Source organism: Oryctolagus cuniculus, chromosome 4, assembly GCF_964237555.1.
Source record: "Oryctolagus cuniculus chromosome 4, mOryCun1.1, whole genome shotgun sequence".
Classification (NCBI taxonomy): domain Eukaryota; kingdom Metazoa; phylum Chordata; class Mammalia; order Lagomorpha; family Leporidae; genus Oryctolagus; species Oryctolagus cuniculus.
The window spans coordinates 55,934,465-55,956,658 of NC_091435.1; the positions used below are offsets into that span (position 1 = coordinate 55,934,465).

Below are 22,194 nucleotides of genomic sequence, written 5' to 3' on the forward strand. Positions count from 1 at the left end.
AGCTGTCAAGGCTATGGAAGCCTCTTGAGTTCACCAACTCTGAACTTATTTAGTCACGGCCATATCACAGTGGAGGTTCCTTCCTCTCACTTGTTAAAGTGATAAGTTTAAGTACTTAATTGATCAAAAAGATAGGTTAAGTGTCGAAGAGATTTCACAAATAAGACCAGTGTCTGCAAATAATGAAGGATAGAATTAAAAGGGAGAGAATGATCCTGCGGGGGAAACAGGATACACAGCAGACTCATAGAATGGCAAATGCCCCAAACAGCACTCCGGCCTCAGAATCAACCCTTGAGGCATTTGGATCTGGCTAAAAGGCCCATGAGAGTCTCACAGGCATGGAAAGCCAAGACACTGTGGCAAAAACGACCTGAATGAAAGATCTCGGCGAACAAGACCCCAGAAGAAAGAATGGGCCATCAAAGAAGGGGGCACCTTTCTTTAAAGGATCTCTGAAGTCAATCTTCCTTGGCCCTGTGTGGAAAGAGGGGAATGTATTAGACTAAATGGTGTTTCCTAAAAGTCCTTATTTAGGGGCCAGTGATGTGGCACAGCAGGTTAAGCTGCTGCCTGCAATGACACCAGCATCCCATACTGGAAAGCCAGTTCAAATCCCTGCTGCTCAACTTCCAATATTACTTCTTGTTAATGCACCTGGGAAAGAAACTAATGATGGCTCAAGTATTTGGAGCCCTGGCACCCATGTGAGAGACACAGATGGAGTTCCTGGCTTCTGGCATTGGCCTGGCACAGCCCTGACCATTGTGGCCATTTGGAGAGTGAACCAGTGGAAAGAAGATTTCTTTCTTTCTCTCTCTCACTCTGTATTTCAAATAAATCAATAAATCTATAAAAAATAAAAAATAAAATTCCATGTCTATTCAGAATGTGACTTTATGTGGGAAAATATCCTTTGCTAACATAATCAAGTTAAGAAGAGATCATGCCACGTCATGGCACAGCATGTTAAACTGACACCTACAATGCTAGCATCCCACATGAGCACCCGTTAGCGTCCCAGCTGCTACACTTCCAATCCAGATCCCTGCTAATAAACCTGAGCAAGCAGAAAAAGATGGCCCAAGTACTTGGGCCCCTACCACGCACATGGGAGACACAACTGGAGTTCCAGATTCCTGGCTTCTTTGGCTTGGCCTATTGCAAGCATTTGTTGAATGAACCACTGGATGAAAGATCTCTCTCTCTCTCTCTCTCTCTCTCTCTTTCTGCCTTTCAAATAAATAATTTTTTTTAAAAAAAAAAGAAGAATTCATACTGGATTAGGATGGGCCCTAATCCAGTGGTTTGTATTAAGAAGAGGGAGTGGTAAACATTTGGTATAGCAATTAAAATATCCCTTGGAAGGGCAGGCGCCATGGTGCAGTAGGTTAATCCTCAGCCTGCGGTGCTGGCATCCCATATTGGTGCCAGTTCTAGTCCTGGCTCCTCCTCTTCCAATCCTGCTCTCTACTATGGCCTGGGAAAGCAGTAGAAGATGGCCCAAGTCCTTGGGCCCCTGCACCCGTGTGGGAGACCAGGAAGAAGCACCTGGCTCCTGGCTTCAGATCGGCGCAGTTCTGGCCGTTGTGGCCATTTGGGGAGTGAACCAACGGAAGGAAGACCTTTCTCTCTCTCTCTGTCTGTAACTCTACCTCTCAAATAAATAAATAAAATCTTTAAATATATATATTATATATATATATATACATATATATATATATCCCTTGGGGTGCCTGTATTTCATATCAGAGTGTCTGGGTTCAAGTCCCATCCCTGCTTCCAATTCCAACTTCTTGCTAATGCGCATCCTGGGAGGTTGCAGTGGTAGCTTAAGTGGTTGGGTCCCTGCCACCTTCATGGAAGATCTGTATTGAGTTCCTGGCTAGCTTCAGCCTAGCACAGCTTCAGCTTTTGCAGGCATTTCTGGAGTGAACCAAGGGATAGAAGATCTCTATCATTATCTCTGTCTCTCTATCTACCTATATCTGAATTTCAAATAAAATATTTTTTAAAAGAGGGAAATTTGGACTTAGACACACAGGGAAGAAGGCTATACATATCCACAGGCAGAGATTAGAGGGACAAGCCAAGGAATAAAAATGATTATCAGGAAACACCAAAAGATAGGAAAAGGCAAGGAAGCTAGCTGGTGCTAGCTAGGCTAATCCTCCACCTGTGGCACCGGCACCCCGGGTTCTAGTCCCGGTTGGGGCGCTGGATTCTGTCCTGGTTGCTCCTCTTCCAGTCCAGTCTCTGCTGTGGCCCGGGAAGGCAGTGGAGGATGGCCCAAGTGCTTGGGCCCTGCACCCGCATAGAAGACCAGGAGGAAGCAGCTGGCTCCTGGCTTCAGATCGGTGCAGCGCGCTGGCCGTGGAGGCCATTTGGGGGGGTGAACCAACGGAAGGAAGACCTTTCTCTCTGTCTCTCTCTCTCACTGTCTAACTCTGCCGGTCAAAAAAAAAAAAAAAAAAAAAAAGCAAAGAAAAGGCGGTTTCTTCCCTAGAGCTTTAAATAGGAGCATGACCCTGCTAGCACATAGATTTTTGAATTCTAGCTTCAAGAACTTTGATGGAATAACTAACTGCTAGTTGTTCTAAGCCACCTGGTTTCTGGGACTTTTTACAGCACATCTATGAAACTAATATAGGAATCACTGGCAAGATATCATGTGCTGAGAGATGGGTGGTTTCTACAAATGGGCTGTCCAACAGGATTTCACTGTATATTTCCCAAATCTTTGCACCTTTATCCTAGTACTCATTTTGTGACTCTGCAATCCAAAACTAATCTAATCTTTACCTAGCAGTGAGGGATAGGAATGTGTATAGTGGGTGGCAAGAGTGGTATTACATAGATCTGCTTGACTGATAAAAGACCAAAAATTTCTAAGACCCTGCATAAGAAAACAGGTTAGGTGAGAGACTTTCTCTAGCCAAAGTTAATATAATTTAATCTAAGTGCCTTGAACTAAACATATACATGTATTAAGAAAATTCTATTTCAACTTTTGTGGCCATTCTGTGGGTGGGAGGGACCAGGAGAAATAAACTACAGTCCATGTTTTCTATCGATTAGGAAAAAAATATTAATAAAGAAAAATGATGAATGCTGCTTCCTCTTACTTTCAGACCAAGGAGAGAGAGCACTACAAATTAACAGACTGTGATTTTTAAAGTCTCTTTCCTGCCGTTTGTGCTGGCTAAATGTGGATGGCCAGAATAGCTGGCCCTCAATTGGGAAAAGCACCTTAAGTTTATGGACAAGCAAAGGTAGACCTGGAGCTACATTTTGTGCTGGAGACAGGAATCCAAGTTGTAGAATGAATTACATTCTGGCTAGCCAAAAGTAATCCAAGAGAAGTGCTGATGGGTCCAGAATGTCTGGGATGACACCTACTAGCTGACTGGGTCTCATGGGAAACATGAACTAGTGAGAGAAGCCCCAGAGAGAGTGGTCAGAGAACTCTAGGATGGCTACACCTTTCAGTCAGTAATAGTTCTAAATCATCTGTTGTGCTTCAACTCAGAATTGGAGGTAATTCACCCTGACTGTTGATGAGCAACTTGATATGTTATCCCTCTTAGTATTTTTGTTTGTTTGTTCTACTTAATACTTTTGGTTGAATACTGTAATCAATACAATTCTTCTTAAGTGCTGAAATTTAACTGAAAAGTGATCACTGTTAAATGTAAGAGTGGGAATAAGAGAGGGAAGAGATGTGCAATTCAGGACATGCTCAAGCTGACTTACCTCAAAAGGTAGAATTAGAAACATACCAGGGGATTCCAATTCAATCCCATCAAGGTGGCATGTACCAATGCCATCTCACTAGTCCCAGTGATCAATTTCTGTTCACAATTGATCATAATGATAGGACTAAGAACCAAAGGGATCACATAAACAAGAATAGTGTCTGCAAATACTAGCTGATAGAATAAAAAAGGGAGAGAATGATCCAACATGGGAAGTGAGATACACAGCAGACCCATAGAATGGCAGATGTCCTAAACAACACTCTGGCCTCAGAATCAGCCCTTAAGGCATGCGGAGTATGCCATGAGAGTATTTCAGGCATGGAAAGCCAAGACACTCTGGCGGAAAAAAAAAAAAAAAAAAAAAAAACTAAATGAAAGATCTCCACGCATGAGATCCCAGTGGAAAGAATGGGTCATCAAAGAAGGAGGTACCTTTCTCTGAAGGGAGGAGAGAACTTCCACTTTGACCATGGCCTTGTCTAAATATGATCAGAGTCGGTGAACTCAAAAGGCTTCCATAGCCTTGGCAGCTCATGACAAGAGCCTAGGGTGATTACTGAGGCCATAAACAAGAGTGTCAATCTGTTAAGTCAACAACAGGAGTCACTGTGCACTTACTCCTCATGTAGGATCTTTGTCCTTAGTGTGCTGTACATTGAGATTTAATGCTATAACTAGTACTCAAACAGTATTTTTCACTTTGTGTTTCTGTGTGGGAGCAAACTGTTGAAATCTTTACTTAATGTATGCTAAACTGATCTTCTGTATATAAAGATAATCGAAAATGAATCTTGATGTGAATGGAAGGGGAGAGGGAGTGGGAAAGGGGAGGGTTGCGGGTGGGAGGGACATTATGGGGGGGAAGCCATTGTAATCCATAAGCTGTACTTTGGAAATTTATATTCATTAAATAAAAGTTTGAAAGCAAAAAAAAAAAAAAGAATTGGAGGTAATTAAGACATATTTAAGTTCCCTAATAAAGCCTAGAGAGAGAGGTTCTGGGGAGAGGGATTAGACATAGATATAGGTTTTACACTGTACAGGTTGAGGCCAATGTCAAATCATTTTAAGAGTTACACACAAAATTAAAGCAAATGTACTATTTATTAAAATTTTCATAAAAAGTGATTAATTTTTTAAAAATGTTATAAATCATGACTGCTTGCATTTGTGTAGCTAGTCAAATAGTTTTATACATGCTGTTTAATCCTTAGATTATCCCTATGAAATATTATAGCAAGGAATATTATACCCCATTTAATATATGAGGGACTAAAGCTAAGAGATAAAATAGCTCATCTGCAGTCAAACAAATGATAAATGGCATGGAAGAGACAAGAAATCAGACCTTCCAAATTATAATTAATTGCTTCTTCCACTACACCACATGACAAAGAACGCACAAACGACCTTAAAGAACTGAAGTGGCGAGAAGTTTGGATACAGGGATTAACTAAATCATTTTCCTCACTTTCAATGAATAATGGCCCTTCAAGGGTTTCAAAGGAAAGAATGTTCACTTCTTTCCTAGTTACAGAATAGGGCTGTCCTTTAAACCAGTTTGAAAGTAAAAGACACGGGAGAAATAGGAACCCAGACATTCCACCTTACTCCTACTCAAAACCACTGTCCCCTGGTATGTGGAATGGAAAGAAGAATGAAATTTCAGGCTCCAACAGAATTCTCTGTGTCCAAGCCTTCCAAATGAAAACAATTGTATTTCATCCATCCACAGTATCTTTCAGGATCCACTAAGTTCAAGGCACTGTGCTGAGTTCTGGCAAGAAAGTGGTTAATAATAAGACACAAAAGTAACAATTAAGAAACTACACACATAAATTAACTTTATTACAATGATGATAAACTCTACAAGGGTAAAGGACATGATATTGTAAGAAAGACTAATAGAAAAGACCTAATCTAGATTATTAATAAGTCAGTGAATGTCTTAAGGAAGAGCCACTGAAATGACACATAAAGGGTGAAAAGGAGTCAGCCAAGAAGGAAGTTTCAAAGGGGACAGTACAAGCAAAAGCTTTAAGGCAAGAATAAGTTTTTATTGAATTTTATCTCTTACATAATAATATATCCTTCACCCTTATTTTATGATCTTTGTCATGAATTCCACCTTATGTGATACTAATACACCCACTTCGCTTTTAAAAAATTGTACATATGGGGCCAGCGCCATGGCTCGGTAGGTTAATCATCCACCTGTGGTGCTGGCATCCCATACGGGCACTGGTTCTAGTCCCAGCTGCTCCTCTTCTGATCCAGCTCTCTGCTATGGCCTAGGAAAACAATGGAATATGGCCCAAGTGCTTGACCCCCATACCCACATGGGAGACCCAGAAGAGGCTCCTGGCTGCTGGCTTTGGGTTGGTGCAGCTCAGTTGCAGCCATCAGGGGAGTGGATCAATGGATGGAAGATCTTTCTCTCTGTCTCTCCCTCTCACAGTCTGTAATTCTACCTCTCAAATAAATTTTTTTTTTTTTTTGACAGGCAGAGTGGACAGTGAGAGAGAGAGAGACAGAGAGAGAAAGGTCTTCCTTTGCCGTTGGTTCACCCTCCAATGGCCGCCGCTGCAGCCGGCGCACCGCGCTGATCCTGGCAGGAGCCAGGAGCCAGGTGCTTTTCCTGGTCTCCCATGGGGTGCAGGGCCCAAGCACCTGGGCCATCCTCCACTGCACTCCCTGGCCATAGCAGAGAGCTGGCCTGGAAGAGGGGCAACCGGGACAGAATCCGGCGCCCCAACCGGGACTAGAACCCGGTGTGCCGGCGCCGCAAGGTGGAGGATTAGCCTATTGAGCCACGGCGCCGGCCCTCTCAAATAAATTTTAAAAAAAAGTATACATGTATTTGTGTGTGTGTAATGCACATATAAAGCAAGTACAATAAATTGTTAAAAATAGTTAAATCTATGTATAGTCATTGAACTGCATTTTTCTGATTTATTTGAAATATTTTCAAAAAATTTAAAAATATTTTGTATATGAAGAACTAAAAACAAACTAGTTAGACTAGAACATGGGAGCAAAGTTATTTGCACTGGATGATATGGGAAGACAATGGAGACTAGGCTTTATGGCTATGAAATTGGGTAGTCATCGAGTTGTTTCAAACTGTGAAGAGGAATAGTATGGTTGATTATTTAGAAAGAACACAATGGCTACTGACTGCAGAACGAATAAGAGGAATGAAAGGAAGTGGGAAAACTCATTCAAATGAAAGATAATTAATGATAATCTGAATAGAGTGGTGGTAGTACAGATACAGAAAACAGAATGAATTTGAAATATTTAGAATTCAGAATCACCATAAGCTTGGTGGCAGACTAAAAGTCGAATGTGACAGAACTACAGTATCAAGAATAACTTCAAGATTTCTGGTTAGAGTAACTGAGTAGATAAATTTCCATTTATAGAGATGGAAAATCTGAGAGAAAGAATGGTTGTTACTTAGAGGTTAGAGGGATATGAAATGCTATAGTCCACTCTTAGGTTACTTAAATTTGATATACTGAGAATAAAGGTAAGTGGAGAGTGTCAAGGAAGTATTAGTTAATTGCTTTTGGAGCTCAGAAGAGAAGTTGGATCTACTTACTAAAATGTGGAAAATTATTTACTTTATAAAAGACCTAACACAATAGGAATGGATACAAAATCTTGGGAAAATAAAACAGAAGGCAAGAGAGTCAAATCTACGGGGCTTGGCAACACAGAAAAAGTAATAACAGATTCAGTGGGTAAGTAAAAGAGAGATCCAGATAGAGTGAGTAGAAAGGGGAATGGGAAACAAGCCAGTAAATAAAACATGATAGGCCATCCTTTAGAGAAGATGATGATGATATTGATGTCTTAAGGATAAATATTTTATTAATTATCAAGATATGGAGAATGTATCTGGCATAGCACTTCCCTCATCCCCCTCCTCAACACACACACACACACACACACACACACATATTGGATTGCCCATAACTCGATGAAAAAAAACGCAAGAATAATCACTAAACTCCACCAAAAAGGCAATATCATTACCTGATTCCACATCAAGGGAGTATTTATCAATAGCCAAGTTCATGGTTTGGTAAGCAGTGGTGCAAAAGTCTTCCAGAATCATGTATACAGCATTGTTGACATTAGGAGGGACAGACTTGGCAAACTTCATTCGGCTATTCACCACAATGCTGCCATTTCTGAAGTTCAGGATTTCCAAGTTCTGGAACCCTGTGAGATTTGATTGGAGATAGGGAACCAGCTACAATACATGGAAAGTAGTAAGTTTATTGATAGGCTTCTGCATTTTGTTCACCGCATACCAAAAACAAAAAAAACAAGAATGAGTCCCTCTCCCACTTTTCCTAATTGTATTCATTTAATTGTATACTTTTAACTTGTTAAACAAAGTATAAATTAGGAATTATTGGAAATATAAATTATAAATGTGCTGTTTAGAAGTCCCATGAAGCTCATAAACAATTTTAGATACCCATAAAGTTTGTTAAAAGATGACAAGAGTAAAGGCATAACAGGGATTCAAAAAAAGCCGTGGTGTAAAATAAAATGTGAAAAGAAATCTCAAACTTCTCTCAGTCACAAAAAATCATGGAACACAGCCTTCAGTATATAACCTGTCACATTATTTTCTCATCACTATTGTATTTTCCACTTCCTGTATGCACGTATCTCATTGTCTCATGACAGACCTTAGGCCATTGTGTTATTAGTGGGTGATACACAATAAATGTTCACAGCAGATCACACTTTCCTTGATTCAGATCATGTGTGTTGGGGGAGGGGTGGCTCATATCTGCTTATTCTCTAGTGCCCGTGTTTCTCTTTTTGTACTTACCAACTCTAAGAATCTTTGCTCCAGGGCTTTATACTCCAAAGAATTTTTATTAAACAAATCTTCTGAAAACATCATATTAGTCACTCGGAGACTGAAGAAAACTACCAAAGCTCCTGTCATCTGGGTATAACTTGAGTCACCTCCACTAGTGGGTGGAGCCACAACAGCCATCTCTGTGGCGTGAACATTTGTAGACATTTCCACATAACTACCAACCTTGCCATTTTTATCTTGAATTAGCTCAGGCTGATAGTAATCTGTGCCTACCCGGTCCAGTTCTAATGAAATATCCTGTACACCCACAATTACTTCATCCTCTAGTAGGGTGGAGCTCGTGGTTGGAGGTAATTTGCTAGACTCTGTCATGGAAGCTTTCAACCAGAGTCTGTCAGTACTCTGTGGTGTACTTGCCAATGTGTCTTTGGACAATTTCCGTAGAGAAGATGTTCCTTCCCAAATTATATCTGATTCTGGCAAGGCAGTCCACAAAGTTTGCAAATCTGACTTCACCATTGAAATCTTGCTATCAAACTCTTCATGTTTTGACTCTGTACTTTTCTCCATATCCTCCTTTAAGAAATCATCTTGGTTTGCTTGATCAGTAGGAGCAGATATTGCTACAGATGCCAGCAGAAGAGGTGGTTTTGTAGCAGAGTCATGATCAATGTCAGGTACCTCTGATGTGTGTTCAGGAAGGACTGGAGATGCAGGCTGCTTTGCAGTCTCTGCAAAGAAGGGCACAGTAGGTCCACCAAGAAGCTCTCCTTCTGCAAAGTTTGTGGCTCTATCATGCTCATATTCTGAATGCTCAATAATCTGATTTGTGAAATTCATTTTGTGATCTATGACTAGTTCTTCATCTACACCCTCAGTTGGCAAAAGTGAATCCTCATCTTCAAGCCATGACTTGGACAGTGGTTCTGTGCTCTTCTCTAACAAAATCTCACTCCATGGCCAAGTAATTAGATCCACCATCTGCCCAGACCCAGAACCAAAACCACTCTCAAATAAGGACTCTTTTTCCATGGGTGTTTCTGGCAGCAAAGGGCTCACTTCTAATTGGCTTTTGACTTTGGAGTCCAAGGAATCCAAGACAAAAGGTATAGTTATTTCTTTAGTAAGAAGATCTAATGTCACAGGGGAAGAGATATATGGTGAGGATGTCAAGGTCACACCAGAGTCTTCCATGGACAGTAGTGTTTCTTTTGGCACAGGCTGAGTCAATAAACTTGAAGGCAGTGGATCAATAGGAAGAAAATCTTCTGACTCTTCAATATTGGCTAATCCTGAAAATAATATTTTCTGTTAAATATACTACAAACTTAAACATATTCCTAGTTCTCTCAATAAAACTAGCAATCTGTTTTATCCCATTAAGTTAGTAGCAACAATTGTTGATGACTACTACTTTGCTATATAGAGCAAACAAGACCCAATGATGTGTTTGCAATGTGAGATGATCATTCATGAATATAGCCCCCACCCTGAAGATGACAACACCTAGAATGTTAAAATAATTTACTTTCAATCATTTGGTTTTTTAAAGAGAGAATTTCTAGTAGCCATAAAAAATAAACAGAGACAATCCAGTGGGAATTAAGAAAGAAAATTATTTAGAAATTATTGTTTTCTTTCAGTTCCCATTTCCATTATTTTATTATTCATCATCCTTCATATTCAGGCTATGCTCAAACTTCTAGCCTCATTATTTATATCTTTGTTCATCTTTCTCTTTAACATGTATGCTCCTTTCTTAGTCACATTGATTTTTCTTTTCCTCTACAACATCTAGAAGATCGTCAATCATTAGATTTGAACTCCACAATTAATCCTATTAAAGCTGCTGGGATAATCTTTTTTGATGCTGTTTGTTTACCACTCCAATATGAAAGTAGTTGTTTAATAGTAGTCGTAACAGGGGCCGCTGCCGTGGCGCAGTAAGTTAATCCTCCACCTGCAGTGCCGGCATCCTATATGGGTGCCAGGTTCTAGTCCTGGCTGCTCCTCTTCCAATCCAGCTCTCTGCTGTAGCCTGGAAAAGCAGTAGAAGATGGCTCAAGTCCTTGGGTCCCTGCATCCCTGTGAGAGACTTGGAAGAAGCACCTGGCTCCTGGCTTCAGATTGGCACAGCTCTGGCCAATGCAACCATTTGGGAAGTGAATCAACGGAAGGAAGACCTTCTAAAATCTTCTAAAAAAATAGTAGTAGTATAATGTAATTGTATATTCTCCATTTCTTACTATTTACCTATTTGGATTCTCCATCCCAAGGAACTAATTCTGACTGCCTTCCTCTCTCACCACAGTTTCTTGAGGCATTTTCCCCCTAATGAATGCTACCAGGCTTTTTCTATCAGCCATAATCTCTTCCTCTCTTCAGAACCCTTGGCATCTGATTCAATAAGATACGAAAAATGATTCAAGTTCCTCACCATCTTCTAACAAGTGAGATCCAGAAGTCCCCTCCTCAGGAGCCACAGGCAAGTCAGTGTGAAGCACTGCTGGGGTGACAGAATGCAGAGTCAAGCCACTGAGCTCTAAGGCCTCTGAGGAAGAACTTAGGCCCACCTTGGAGGGAAAGGCTAATTTAGGTGAAGACACTAAATCACCCAATGGACTTTCTGGCGAGAGTTCCCTGCCAGTGGTTGAGGAAGGCCCAGAGCTGAAATCAAGTGGTGAAATACTGCTGGTTGTGGATTCATCTGCTGAAGGCCATTCAGCTGGAAGGGTATTATCCTGGAGGGAAAAAAGGCTAAATCATATCATGGATAAAAGGAACACATAAAAATGACTTTAAATATCACCTACCCATCTATACTCCCAGGTTTTCTAGGAACAACAGGCAATGTAATCCTGGGGAAAGTGGGGTGGGTAGCACATGGGCTCTAGAATCAGATCTGTAATCAAATCCCAATTCATTTCTGGTTAGAAAATCCAGAGAAAAACTGTTGCAACCCCACAAAACTCACCTGTGAAGTGGAAAACAATAAGATGACATGTTTAGGGATCCTAAACAAGGTCAATTTGGGAGAGAAAATAACTCTCTTGCTTTATAGGGTTTATTTCCCTTTGTCTTTTAGCTTAAATGACTTTAAATACATAGAAGCTACTTGTATCTGTAATTTCTTGGCAAAGATCTAAGCACAAGGTCCACATCAGAAAAGAATTAGCAATTGTATTCATTATTCAGAAAAACAATTTAGGTCCTCTATTTTTATCTGAAATGTCACCACATCAAAATGTGGTTTGTTTCCTCAGATGAATATCTCCACCTATGAAATGACATCACTCTTACAAGATACAAACAATTTCCTCTTTCTAATGATTAATTACTAATATAGTACTAATTGAATCTTAAAATTTAGATTCAGGCATAGAAAACTAGACAGAAGCAAAATCCTAGAACATGCTAATTATTCAATCTAATGAAGAACACTCTATGTAAAAAGTCTAATGATGATGCTAAAATAGCCATGGCACTTGGCAGGAGTTTATGTATTTCAATCAACGCTGGGTTATGAGCAGCAAAGAACAAGTACTATGCATGAACATGGAGACTTTCTGGGTGGATGAAAACTGAAAAAGGAAAATGGAAAGGAGCACTCATTCTCAACTCTAAATTGGCATTAAAATCACAAAGAAGTTTTTGAAAAACACAATGCCTGTGCCTCACAACCCAGAGATTCAAACAAAATAGGTAGACATTGGTATTTTTAAAAGCTCCACAGTAGAGGCTACAGCCTCATCATGTTCTGAGTAGATTATTCCAGCCTGAGCTTCAAATGTACTTCTTTAGTGGATACATGGCTGTATCTCATCAACTGGAATCTTTAAGAAATATCTCACATTTAAAACCTACCAGAAGATTACAATTCATGGGACAGCTAAGAAAAAAGTAAAGCCAATCAAAATAAAGAATAAGAAACTCTCAACATAATCCTTCCCCCACCTCCACTGGGAGATTCCTATCAGTGGCAGTCAATTTTCACTGACATACACTCTCAAGCCTCATGTGCTTTTTTGGGGGGGCGGGGCGGAGGGAGCGCACAAATTTAAAGTGACTAACTAGAGTTTAGTCTATACCCATGAAATAAAACCTGTGGAGGGAGTCTACCCAACTCATGGTCTAGTTCATCTTTTACCCTTTGCCTACACAATGTCCTTTGTCTCTTCCTCAACGGTCTGTATGAGGAAGATCTGGACTGCACACTTCCAACCACAGGGGAGGAACCATGAGGCAAGAAATCACAAGTCATACACTTATTAGTTCCTTCCTCTAAGTACAAAAACAGAAGAAAGATAGCAACAGATCATTGGCTATACTGAAAGATATTCTCAGTTTTATCTGCTTCCTTTCAACTACAAGCATTCTGTCAAAAAACTCATTTTTCATTTGGGGAGCTTAGTGACACCATCACTTCCTGCCTCGTCCATGCTATTTTAATTAGTTTCTGTTGCAAGTAAGTTGCTAGGTTGGTTATTCTATATTTGTCACCACCACCCCATATCCTTCTGTTCTGTTCTGTGCCCTGGAAGGCTGACCCCTCTGAACTGCATCACTCCTGCTCCCTTCTAGCTGTCTTCCATTTGACTTTGTATAATGGGTAGTACAAGCAGATCAAAAGCCAGGAGGTAGGAGAAGTTGGGGTATTTTCTCCCTGCTTTCTTCTACTTTCAATACTGTGTCTCAAGCAATAGTTGTGCCCTCCACAGTTACAGCCTCAGCTTCCACTGGGCTCTGATAATAGCATTTCTTCCCTTTGTCCTGGAATCCAGCAGAGGATAATGGTCTCTTGATGCTGTCTCTGCATATCCCAGCATCCCTGTTTTTGGTCACTTAACTCCATCCACATCTCCATCAGCAGGTAACTGTAACTGTTAACATCTTATACCCCGGAGGAGGCATGTTATACAAATGTTCCATGATTTTATGGTGCCAATTACGTTTATGAAAGATAATAAACTGAGGTTCATAGAAGCAAAATGGTCAAGGTCACAAAAAAAATAGAAAAAAATTCAGAATGAAAGCTTATCTCTAGATTTCTCAGTGCCAGAGCTTTTCCTGCTATAATGTGGCTATTCATTCAGAGGTTGCTACAAGTGTATAGTCACAGATGGAGAAAAGATTTCCAAAGGAAAAGCTAAAGCTAACTGACTAGTCGGTCCTTTCTCTGCTGGGTTAACGTATTCTACAAGTCCACACGGTCCAAAATGAACACAAATGGAGCACATTGCTTAATATTCAAATGTCCGTTTGCATAGGAAGAAAAATTCCTTCCTTACCCCTTTATTTTTCTAGTATTTGAAACCACATTTATAATCAGAAGATAAGAAGGCCATTTGTTCAATATCTAGTTCTGTTTTTTAAAAAAGTATAGTTACGGCCAGCACCGCGGCTCACTAGGCTAATCCTCCGCCTAGCGGCGCCGGCACACCAGGTTCTAGTCCCGGTCGGGGTGCCCGATTCTGTCCCGGTAGCCCCTCTTCCAGGCCAGCTCTCTGCTGTGGCCCGGGAAGGCAGTGGAGGATGGCCCAAGTGCTTGAGCCCTGCACCCCATGGGAGACCAGGAAAAGCACCTGGCTCCTGCCATCGGATCAGCGCGGTGTGCCGGCCGCAGCACGCCAGCCGTGGCGGCCATTGGAGGGTGAACCAATGAAAAAAGGAAGACCTTTCTCTCTGTCTCTGTCTCTCACTATCCACTCTGCCTGTCAAAAATAAAAAATAAAAAATAAATAAAAAGTATAGTTACGATAATAATGATCATACCACATTAGTAAATTCATTTTTTTCTCTTAATGATCTAAAACTAGAAATGTGTTAAAGCTAACCATGCTTTCAGCTGAGTCAGGCAAGTTTATATTCTAACAAATTCCAAAGGTGCTTTTCATTTTTTTAAGTTCCAAGTGAGATGACTTAAGTCCTTTAACTTGTGCTAAAGAAATTTAGTTTTATCAAACAGAGCTTACACTATATCAGATGAACTGACATACATTTAAACAGATACCAAATCCTCAATGAAAAAGAAATTTTCAAAAAAAGAACAATATGTATTATCCTGGCATATTTATAAGTTAAATGATTTTTTCATTTTGCAAAAGTAGCAGAATAATATATCTTTAATAAAAGTCAACTCAAAATTAACATAAAATGTGAAAATAAACAATTTGACTTTTCAAGTAAAGAAGGAAGACCATCTACTTCCAAATAAAAAGTAGCATTCCTAAAAAATTTCATAGCAATGAAGCTTTCTTATACATTTTGAACAGTGAATACATAAGTGCCAAGAATAGCACTCCATTTATTTTTATATCAATAGATGTTCCCATAGTAACAAATGAGACTCATGAATTCTTCTTCTAGTTCAATGTAGTATATTGACAAGTTTAATATTATTCTGGCCAGTTTCACTTCTGTTAATGCCAGTTGAAAAGCTTGCTAGTGCTATAGAAAATGTACTGTGCAACAAATTATTTTCCAAGTCGGGATGCCAGAAAGGCATCAAATTCAATATCCCAACATTTCTACCTCTAAAATAATGCTAAAAAATCAAATCTGGTTTAACAAAAAAGTCACTTCTATAATAGAGTAAAATCTCACTAACACTTGAAGGGAAAAAGCAAGGAGGGAAAGGAAAGCAAGTAAGGTTCAGACATTTCTAATTAATCACTCATTTTTATATCTCATTATCACCCATTAACATTCCAATGTCTCTTTAAATTGTTGACTGGTGCTTTGGAGTTATCATTAGTGAAAAGAAAAGTAAGAAGTGGGCTTAAATGCAAATAGAGCCACTGCAACATAAATGCACAAAGGAGACTAGTTAGTCAGTGCTATGCATCATCAAAGGGGTAGCCAGGATCAAGCTGCGGCCACTTTCTGACACAAGGGAATATGAACGTCATGCTGTCAGGTCTCACTGATTTTCAGAAGATTGAAAGTTGCATTTTTGCACAAAAAAAATTGATTTTTAAATATTGACTCATAAATTTAAATATGAATATATATATATACACACTCTCAAAATGCATGTCTGTACCTGGACCTAGACTGTTTGTAACCTCTAGCTTATATGATCCTAAAATATCATCACATATCTCTTCCCATGGTTAGAAAAGTCCAGGTTGAATATGATTACGAGAAACAGAGGCTAATGGTGCTATCACCACCCCTGCCACTACACCCTGAACAGCCTTCCAGGCTAACACCTACATAACCTAATTTGTTTAGAAGTCTGTTTACTACTACCAACTGGAAACTTCTTATAGGAAGGGTCACCCCTCATTCACATTAGTTACCCCAACATTTGGCACATGAAGAACACAAAACAAATGTATCTGAGTAAAGGAATACATAAACACCAAATGAACATTCTCTTGGATGTCATTTCCCCCCAAAACAAAGATCACAGGAAAGAATCTTTTCACTCTGCAACTGAATAGAAGAGATGGCTATATAGTTCAATGGCTAAATGAATTTGAGACAGGCTTTCTAAATTTACATTGCTAAATTAAAGCCAAGAAACAAGTGGTTCTAACAGTTGATACGAGACAGAAAAGAAGTCTGATGAGGATAGGAGGAGTGGGAGATATAGATGGGAAGGCAGCCCGCCTACCATGTCTATATGATAATAAAAGATTCCAGTACCAATGGCAGATGGTAAATCTCTATACTGTTGTGGTTGCAGCTATCATCACTGTTGATTCACTTCACTTGAGGAAGTCTTTTTCTTTTCTACTTGATGTCCCCCCATAAGTGAAATGTAGCTGTAGAGGTGTAGAGGGAGAAGAGGAATTCCTACACTTGAACTTAGCCAAAATGCCAAGAAGCGAAGCATAGGAATTCCTGATGGAACTGGGTGGTAAGTATAAAAAAGAATATTCACCCAATGTTGTTTCTGGGGAAATAGTAATGATTTCAGTCCACATTAAAAGGAGACCTGATTTAGAGCCACTGTCAGTATTCAGCTAGCTGATATTTTTATTCTTCCTTCTCCCTTCCATGCACACCCAGTTCTACATGCTTTAGTGCCCAAATTTTCCCTCACTATCATCCTTGAAATAAATTTCGGGACCTCAACTTATAGTCTGGCTTGTAAAAACATTTTTGGGTAACTTTCAGAGAACAACTCATACTTAATCATCACCAAACAAGTGTGAACAATAAACAAGTTTTCTACCATGTGTGGAGTTTGGAAATGCAGACTTGATTTAACCATTGAAGAAGGCTTAAATTTTCTGAACCAACTCCTAGTACCCATGAGTTGACAACTATGAGTAATATTCCAGGGATGATGCAAGAGAATATTTGAAATGGAAACAGTTTGGGAAATCCGTGATGCCAAAGTAAGCAGATGAGGGTACAAAGGAGAGAAGCTTGACAACCTGGTTCTAGACATAGCCATAAAACATAGAAACATACCAGAATAGGTGTTGGTGGTGCCTGAAGGCTTGGACTTTGCATATTCCAAGTAGAGTCTTCAGTTTGGGGAAGCAAAATTCCTCTCACTGACGAAAGAACATTTTTAGTTGAGATATTATTGTATTTTAGGTGCTGGGATAATTAAAAATCAAGTTCTTTGTGTGTCATTTCCCATTTTCTGCCTATAAATGTTATCCAGCCACATGGCAGCTCTGGAGTCTTGGAGAAACTGGCCTGGTTCTAGGGCCTTCCCAATTCATGAACTGTCCTGTGCTCAATTAAATTCTGTTATATTTAATTTGTATAAAGTTTTTCTTTTAATAAAGATCCTTTTCACTTAGAAGTATGTGGGAGACGGAGACTTTTTTTGCTAAAATACATCCCTGTTAGCATCATCTCTCACATGCACATTTTCCTCTTTAGCAGCTGGTACTTCTACTCTGCCACATCAGTAAAATAAAACCCACCAGACATGTTTTTTGAAAGCTTAACTATTAATGAATGAACAATTCACAGAGACAAAAATATGTACTAACAAGTAAATTAACAGGACATGGTGTCCCTGATGAATGAAGCTCTTGCACACTAGTAGCCAGACTATTAGCAAGTTTTAGTCCCAGATTGGCTGGACTCCCCTTTAGCTTCCGTGTCCAGGGACATCTCCCTCTCCCTGATGACCCCAGATCTACCTATTCACTATGGACCACAACTGGAATGCCCTAACTAGCTGAACTCAAACTCAGTTTTGGATTCTCTGTGATTGTGCCCAATCCCCATTATCAGTCCTTTGACCAGGATATCCCACTAACTTCCTAAACTGTTCCCTCTTTTCTGCTTTCTTTTTAGGCATTACTAGTCAATGTACCGCTGGACAATTCATGTCTGGATTGCTTAGGCAGCATTATTGGCTGTTTCAATTTGCATATCCAGATATTACAGTTCACTACTGTTCCTTCAACTTTGATCCTCTTTCTAAATACCATTCTACTTTCCCCATTCTGTGGCCTTTTGTCAACAAGTGGCCCAGAGAGTTTCTGATTAATCTGTTCACAGCATATGTATGGCTAAAACTCCATTCATATTGGGCTAACATCTGCCTCATGCAATCTAGAAAACGCTCAGAACCACATATATTTAGGGAAATTAGATTTTTCCAGAGAACATTGGAAAGGAAAATAAAATATATAAGGACTGCATGATGGATATTAGACTCACCATTAACAAGCTGAAGGGAATCAGGATCTGGATTCAAGGAGGAATTCCCCAGCAAAAAATTCTGGTGCAGTGTCTCAGCAATATAATCTCTGAAGTTACTAATTGTATAGACAGCAGTGGGCTTATCATCCAATTCCACAAGGCCATGGTTTTCTACCTTGTTGGAGTGAAGGCTAATGAGGTCCCAGGTGGTATTGCTGATGGCCTCACCATTAAAGGTAACTTCATAGTGAACATCCAGGCCACTACAAATAAGAGAGAACAGATTAAGTCCAGCTGAAGAAGCACAAATAAAAAGCATTAAATTACTGAGAACAAACATTAGGCCTAAAGGCAGAGCCTGCTTCCTTTGTTCCCTATTATCATTTTTCCTACTTGGTTAAAAAAGAAGAGCCATCCTAACTCCTCCCAGAATGGGAATTCCTCTCCCAACCCTTTATTATTTTTTTAGATTAATTATGTGCTAAAACATAGCTATTTGTTGTGGAAAGAAAACTATGAAAAATTTGAAAATAAAGCAGATCAATGATTTTTTAAATCTTTTTTATCAAGCCCCAGTATCTTTTCCTTAGTTTGTAGATCCTCTATGAAAACTTTTTTCAAATATTTATTTATTTTGAAAGAGTTAGAGAGAGAGAGAGATCTTCCAACTGCTGGTTCCCTTCCCAGATAGCTGCAATGGCTGGGGCTGGGCCAGGTAGAAACCAGGAACCAGGAGCTTCATCCTAGTCTCCCACATGGTGGCAGGGGCCCAGGTACTTGGGTCATCATCTACAGCTTTCGCAAGACATTAGCAGGGAGCTGGATCAGAAGTAGAGACTTCAATGCCCATATGAGATGCTGGCATGGCCAGACTGTGGCTTTACTTGCTAAGAAGGCTTTATCTGCTTTGCCACAATGTTGGCCCCTTTAGTTCTTCTGTAAGAATTAACTCATTAGGTTAGGAATGACACAAGGAAAAATTCAGAGCTGAAACCCTGAACCATACAGACTTGAATTGCCCCAACTGTTAATATATCAATTCTAGCCTCTATCCTGGGAGCTCTGCAGGAACTCACAGGCCGGCATCAAAGGAAGTAATATACTATATAAGCTTTAACCCAGACAGATTGTAGCTCACCTTTGCCATTCCAAAAGAAACACACTATCCCCTATTACTGAGCAAATGAAGGCCCTGTGCACTAAGAACCATGCACATGAATTTATTAAACACTGCTCATCCCCGGCTTTGAACTATAAGATTCACTGCCTTTAATACCTTATGGAGCCCAGGAATTGAGCATTTCTCTGCATCTTTTTTTTTTTTTATGACAGGCAGAGTTAGACAGTGAGAGAGAGAGACAGAGAGAAAGGTCTTCCTTCTGTTGGTTCACCCCCCAAATGGCCGCTATAGCCAGCGCACTGTGCTGATCTGAAGCCACGAGCCAGTGCTTCCTCCTGGTCTCCTATGTGGGTGCAGGGCCCAAGCACTTGGGTCATCCTCCACTGCCTTCTGGGGCCACAGCAGAGAGATGGACTGGAAGAGGAACAACCGGGACATAACTGGTACCCCGACTGGGACTAGAACCCGGAGTGCCGGTGCTGCAGGCGGAGGATTAGCCTAATGAGCCACGCTGCTGGCCCTTGCTCTGTATCTTGCAATAAATACCTACTTTTCTTCTTCACCACCCCAAAGGCAGTGATTGGTCTGCTGTGCTTCAAATGAATGGACACAGTTTGGGGTTCTATAGCAACTCCTCCACCCAGTTCTGGGGGCTTACGATAACACAATGTTACACTTTCACTAGCATTAATTAAACTATTATCATGAGGACAGCTCTGACTTAGTCATCACTTTGGCTTCCAATCAGTCTCTGTACCAACATCACAGGCAATAGCCAGCAAGCCACACCAAGACTCCTCTAGAAGAACACTACCTTCCCAGAGATAAACCACTCAAGACAGAATCTAGGAAAAATGAGATCAGTCAGTTTGAGGGAAAGCTCTGTTCAGTATACCGGGGCTTTTTTGTAAGATAGATTCCCGCTTGGAGACTGGAGATGGCTACAACAAACAAGCATGATTGCTGATTCTGGCTATTAAGACCACCCAACTTCGTTTTTCTGATTTCAAGTTTGCAAAATAAATTTTTTTATTGTAACTCCCCATAGGGAGAGAATTCATGAGCTGGTCAATGGAATAACTGACATAGCAGATAAATTTTTCATTTTAAATAAATCAATGGGGCATCACAGAGAATTCACTGTCTTGTGGTTTGGTGAGCATGAATGGTATTAAGAGATCTTTCCTTCCTGGAAGCACTGGCTGTTCTGGACCTGTCTCAACTTGCATGGTGCACATCTCACCCTGGACTGCAAGGGCCTTAAAGGTGACACTCCCATCTGCTACAGAAGTGGCCAGTCCTCTTTGAAGTCTCTGTATCATCCTGAGTAATGTCAATATTGCTTTCCTCTAAGCTCTGATAAGCTGACCCTTATAATGGGGTGGTTTAGGGCTCTTGAAAGTGTGGTACGGCTGGCGCCGCGGCTCACTAGGCTAATCCTCCCCCTTGCGGCGCCGGCACACCGGGTTCTAGTCCCGGTCGGGGCGCCGGATTCTGTCCCGGTTGCCCCTCTTCCAGGCCAGCTCTCTGCTATGGCCCGGGAGTGCAGTGGAGAATGGCCCAAGTACTTGGGCCCTGCACCCATGGGAGACCAGGATATGTACCTGGCTCCTGCCTTCGGATCAGCATGGTGCGCCGGCCGCAGCGCACCAGCCGCGGCGGCCACTGGAGGGTGAACCAACGGCAAGGGAAGACCTTTCTCTCGGTCTCTCACTGTCTACTCTGCCTGTCAAAAAAAAAAAAAAAAAAAAAAAAAAAAAGAATTAAAAAGTGTGGTTAAGCACTTTGACATCCTGATGTTCTGAACTAAGTGGTAAAAATGTCTTCTTGTCATCTAGAATTTCCCTCAGTCTCTCAAGCAATTAAAGACTTTTAATTTTGTACTTCCAAATATGTTGAGTAAATATATAGGTAAATATTTGATTTTCTTTATAAAGAATAAATACAGCAATATAGACTAAAATAAGCAAGTGATGGCTTCAAGGTAGAATAAAACAGTAAGAGGGACACCTACTGGTCAGAACTCACCGCACCATGCTGCCCCTTGCTCTTGGGATTGTTCAATCCTTCTGAGGCACTGGCAGACCACAGGCACACATGCACTAATGTCTCTGTAATTTTAAATATACTTTTCTTCTAAAATGCCTGTTATTACCTCCCGCTCAATATATCCTCCACCTACACACATCCTCTTTACCTGGCTATTTCTTTTTTGTCTGAGTTCAGCTATCACCACCAGTGGAACCTCTTGCTAGCACTGAACATACAGCTGGTGTTCATATTCTGTCTCCCTCACCACTTATATAGGCATAACTAGCTTTCAGATCTGTATCCCAGCCATCTAGCACAATGCCTGGTTCATAATAGTTCAATAAATACTTTTGAAAATAATCAGGGAAATGATCAGATTTGTTCACATATACAGGCTAATGAAACAATTGAATTTGTGCCACTTAAATGATACTATGGAAAACTCCTAACTTAATCTAAAGCATTTTCAATCTCTAAATATAAAAGAACAGCTTTTACCCCTAAAGAGCAATGATATTATCTTTGCACACTTGTATGGTCTGAGTAATCTAAATTTTAAAGACATGGTTTCACAGTCACAGCCTAATTTTGTGAGGATGACCCTGTTTTTCCCAGCTTGTTGAATGGACCATACTTTATATCCAGAAAAATGGGCTTCTCCCTGGGATTTTTGCACAATCTAGTAAAATTCTATTGTTTGCATGACTGTAAGATAGGAAACAGTGATTTAAAAAAGAAGAAGAAAAAGCTGTGCTAATTAGTCCTGGAGTTGGTTCCTGGATTATCTAGAAAATCAGGGAAAACAAAGCATGAGT

General features: G+C 40.3%; 1 protein-coding gene across 2 annotated transcripts in view; it reads right to left on the reverse strand.

Moving 5' to 3' along the window:
- The window catches only part of IMPG2 (interphotoreceptor matrix proteoglycan 2), a 91,461-nt gene that overhangs the window by 12,889 nt on the left and 56,378 nt on the right, over positions 1–22,194 (reverse strand). For both annotated transcript variants that reach the window (XM_070072009.1, XM_070072010.1), the window contains exons 10-14: positions 18,247–18,491; positions 17,032–17,117; positions 11,045–11,348; positions 8,614–9,899; positions 7,800–8,019 (exon numbers count right to left, since the gene is read on the reverse strand). In XM_070072009.1, coding sequence (XP_069928110.1) covers positions 7,800–8,019; positions 8,614–9,899; positions 11,045–11,348; positions 17,032–17,117; positions 18,247–18,491 — 2,141 coding nt within the window. The remainder of the gene's footprint in view (positions 1–7,799; positions 8,020–8,613; positions 9,900–11,044; positions 11,349–17,031; positions 17,118–18,246; positions 18,492–22,194) is intronic.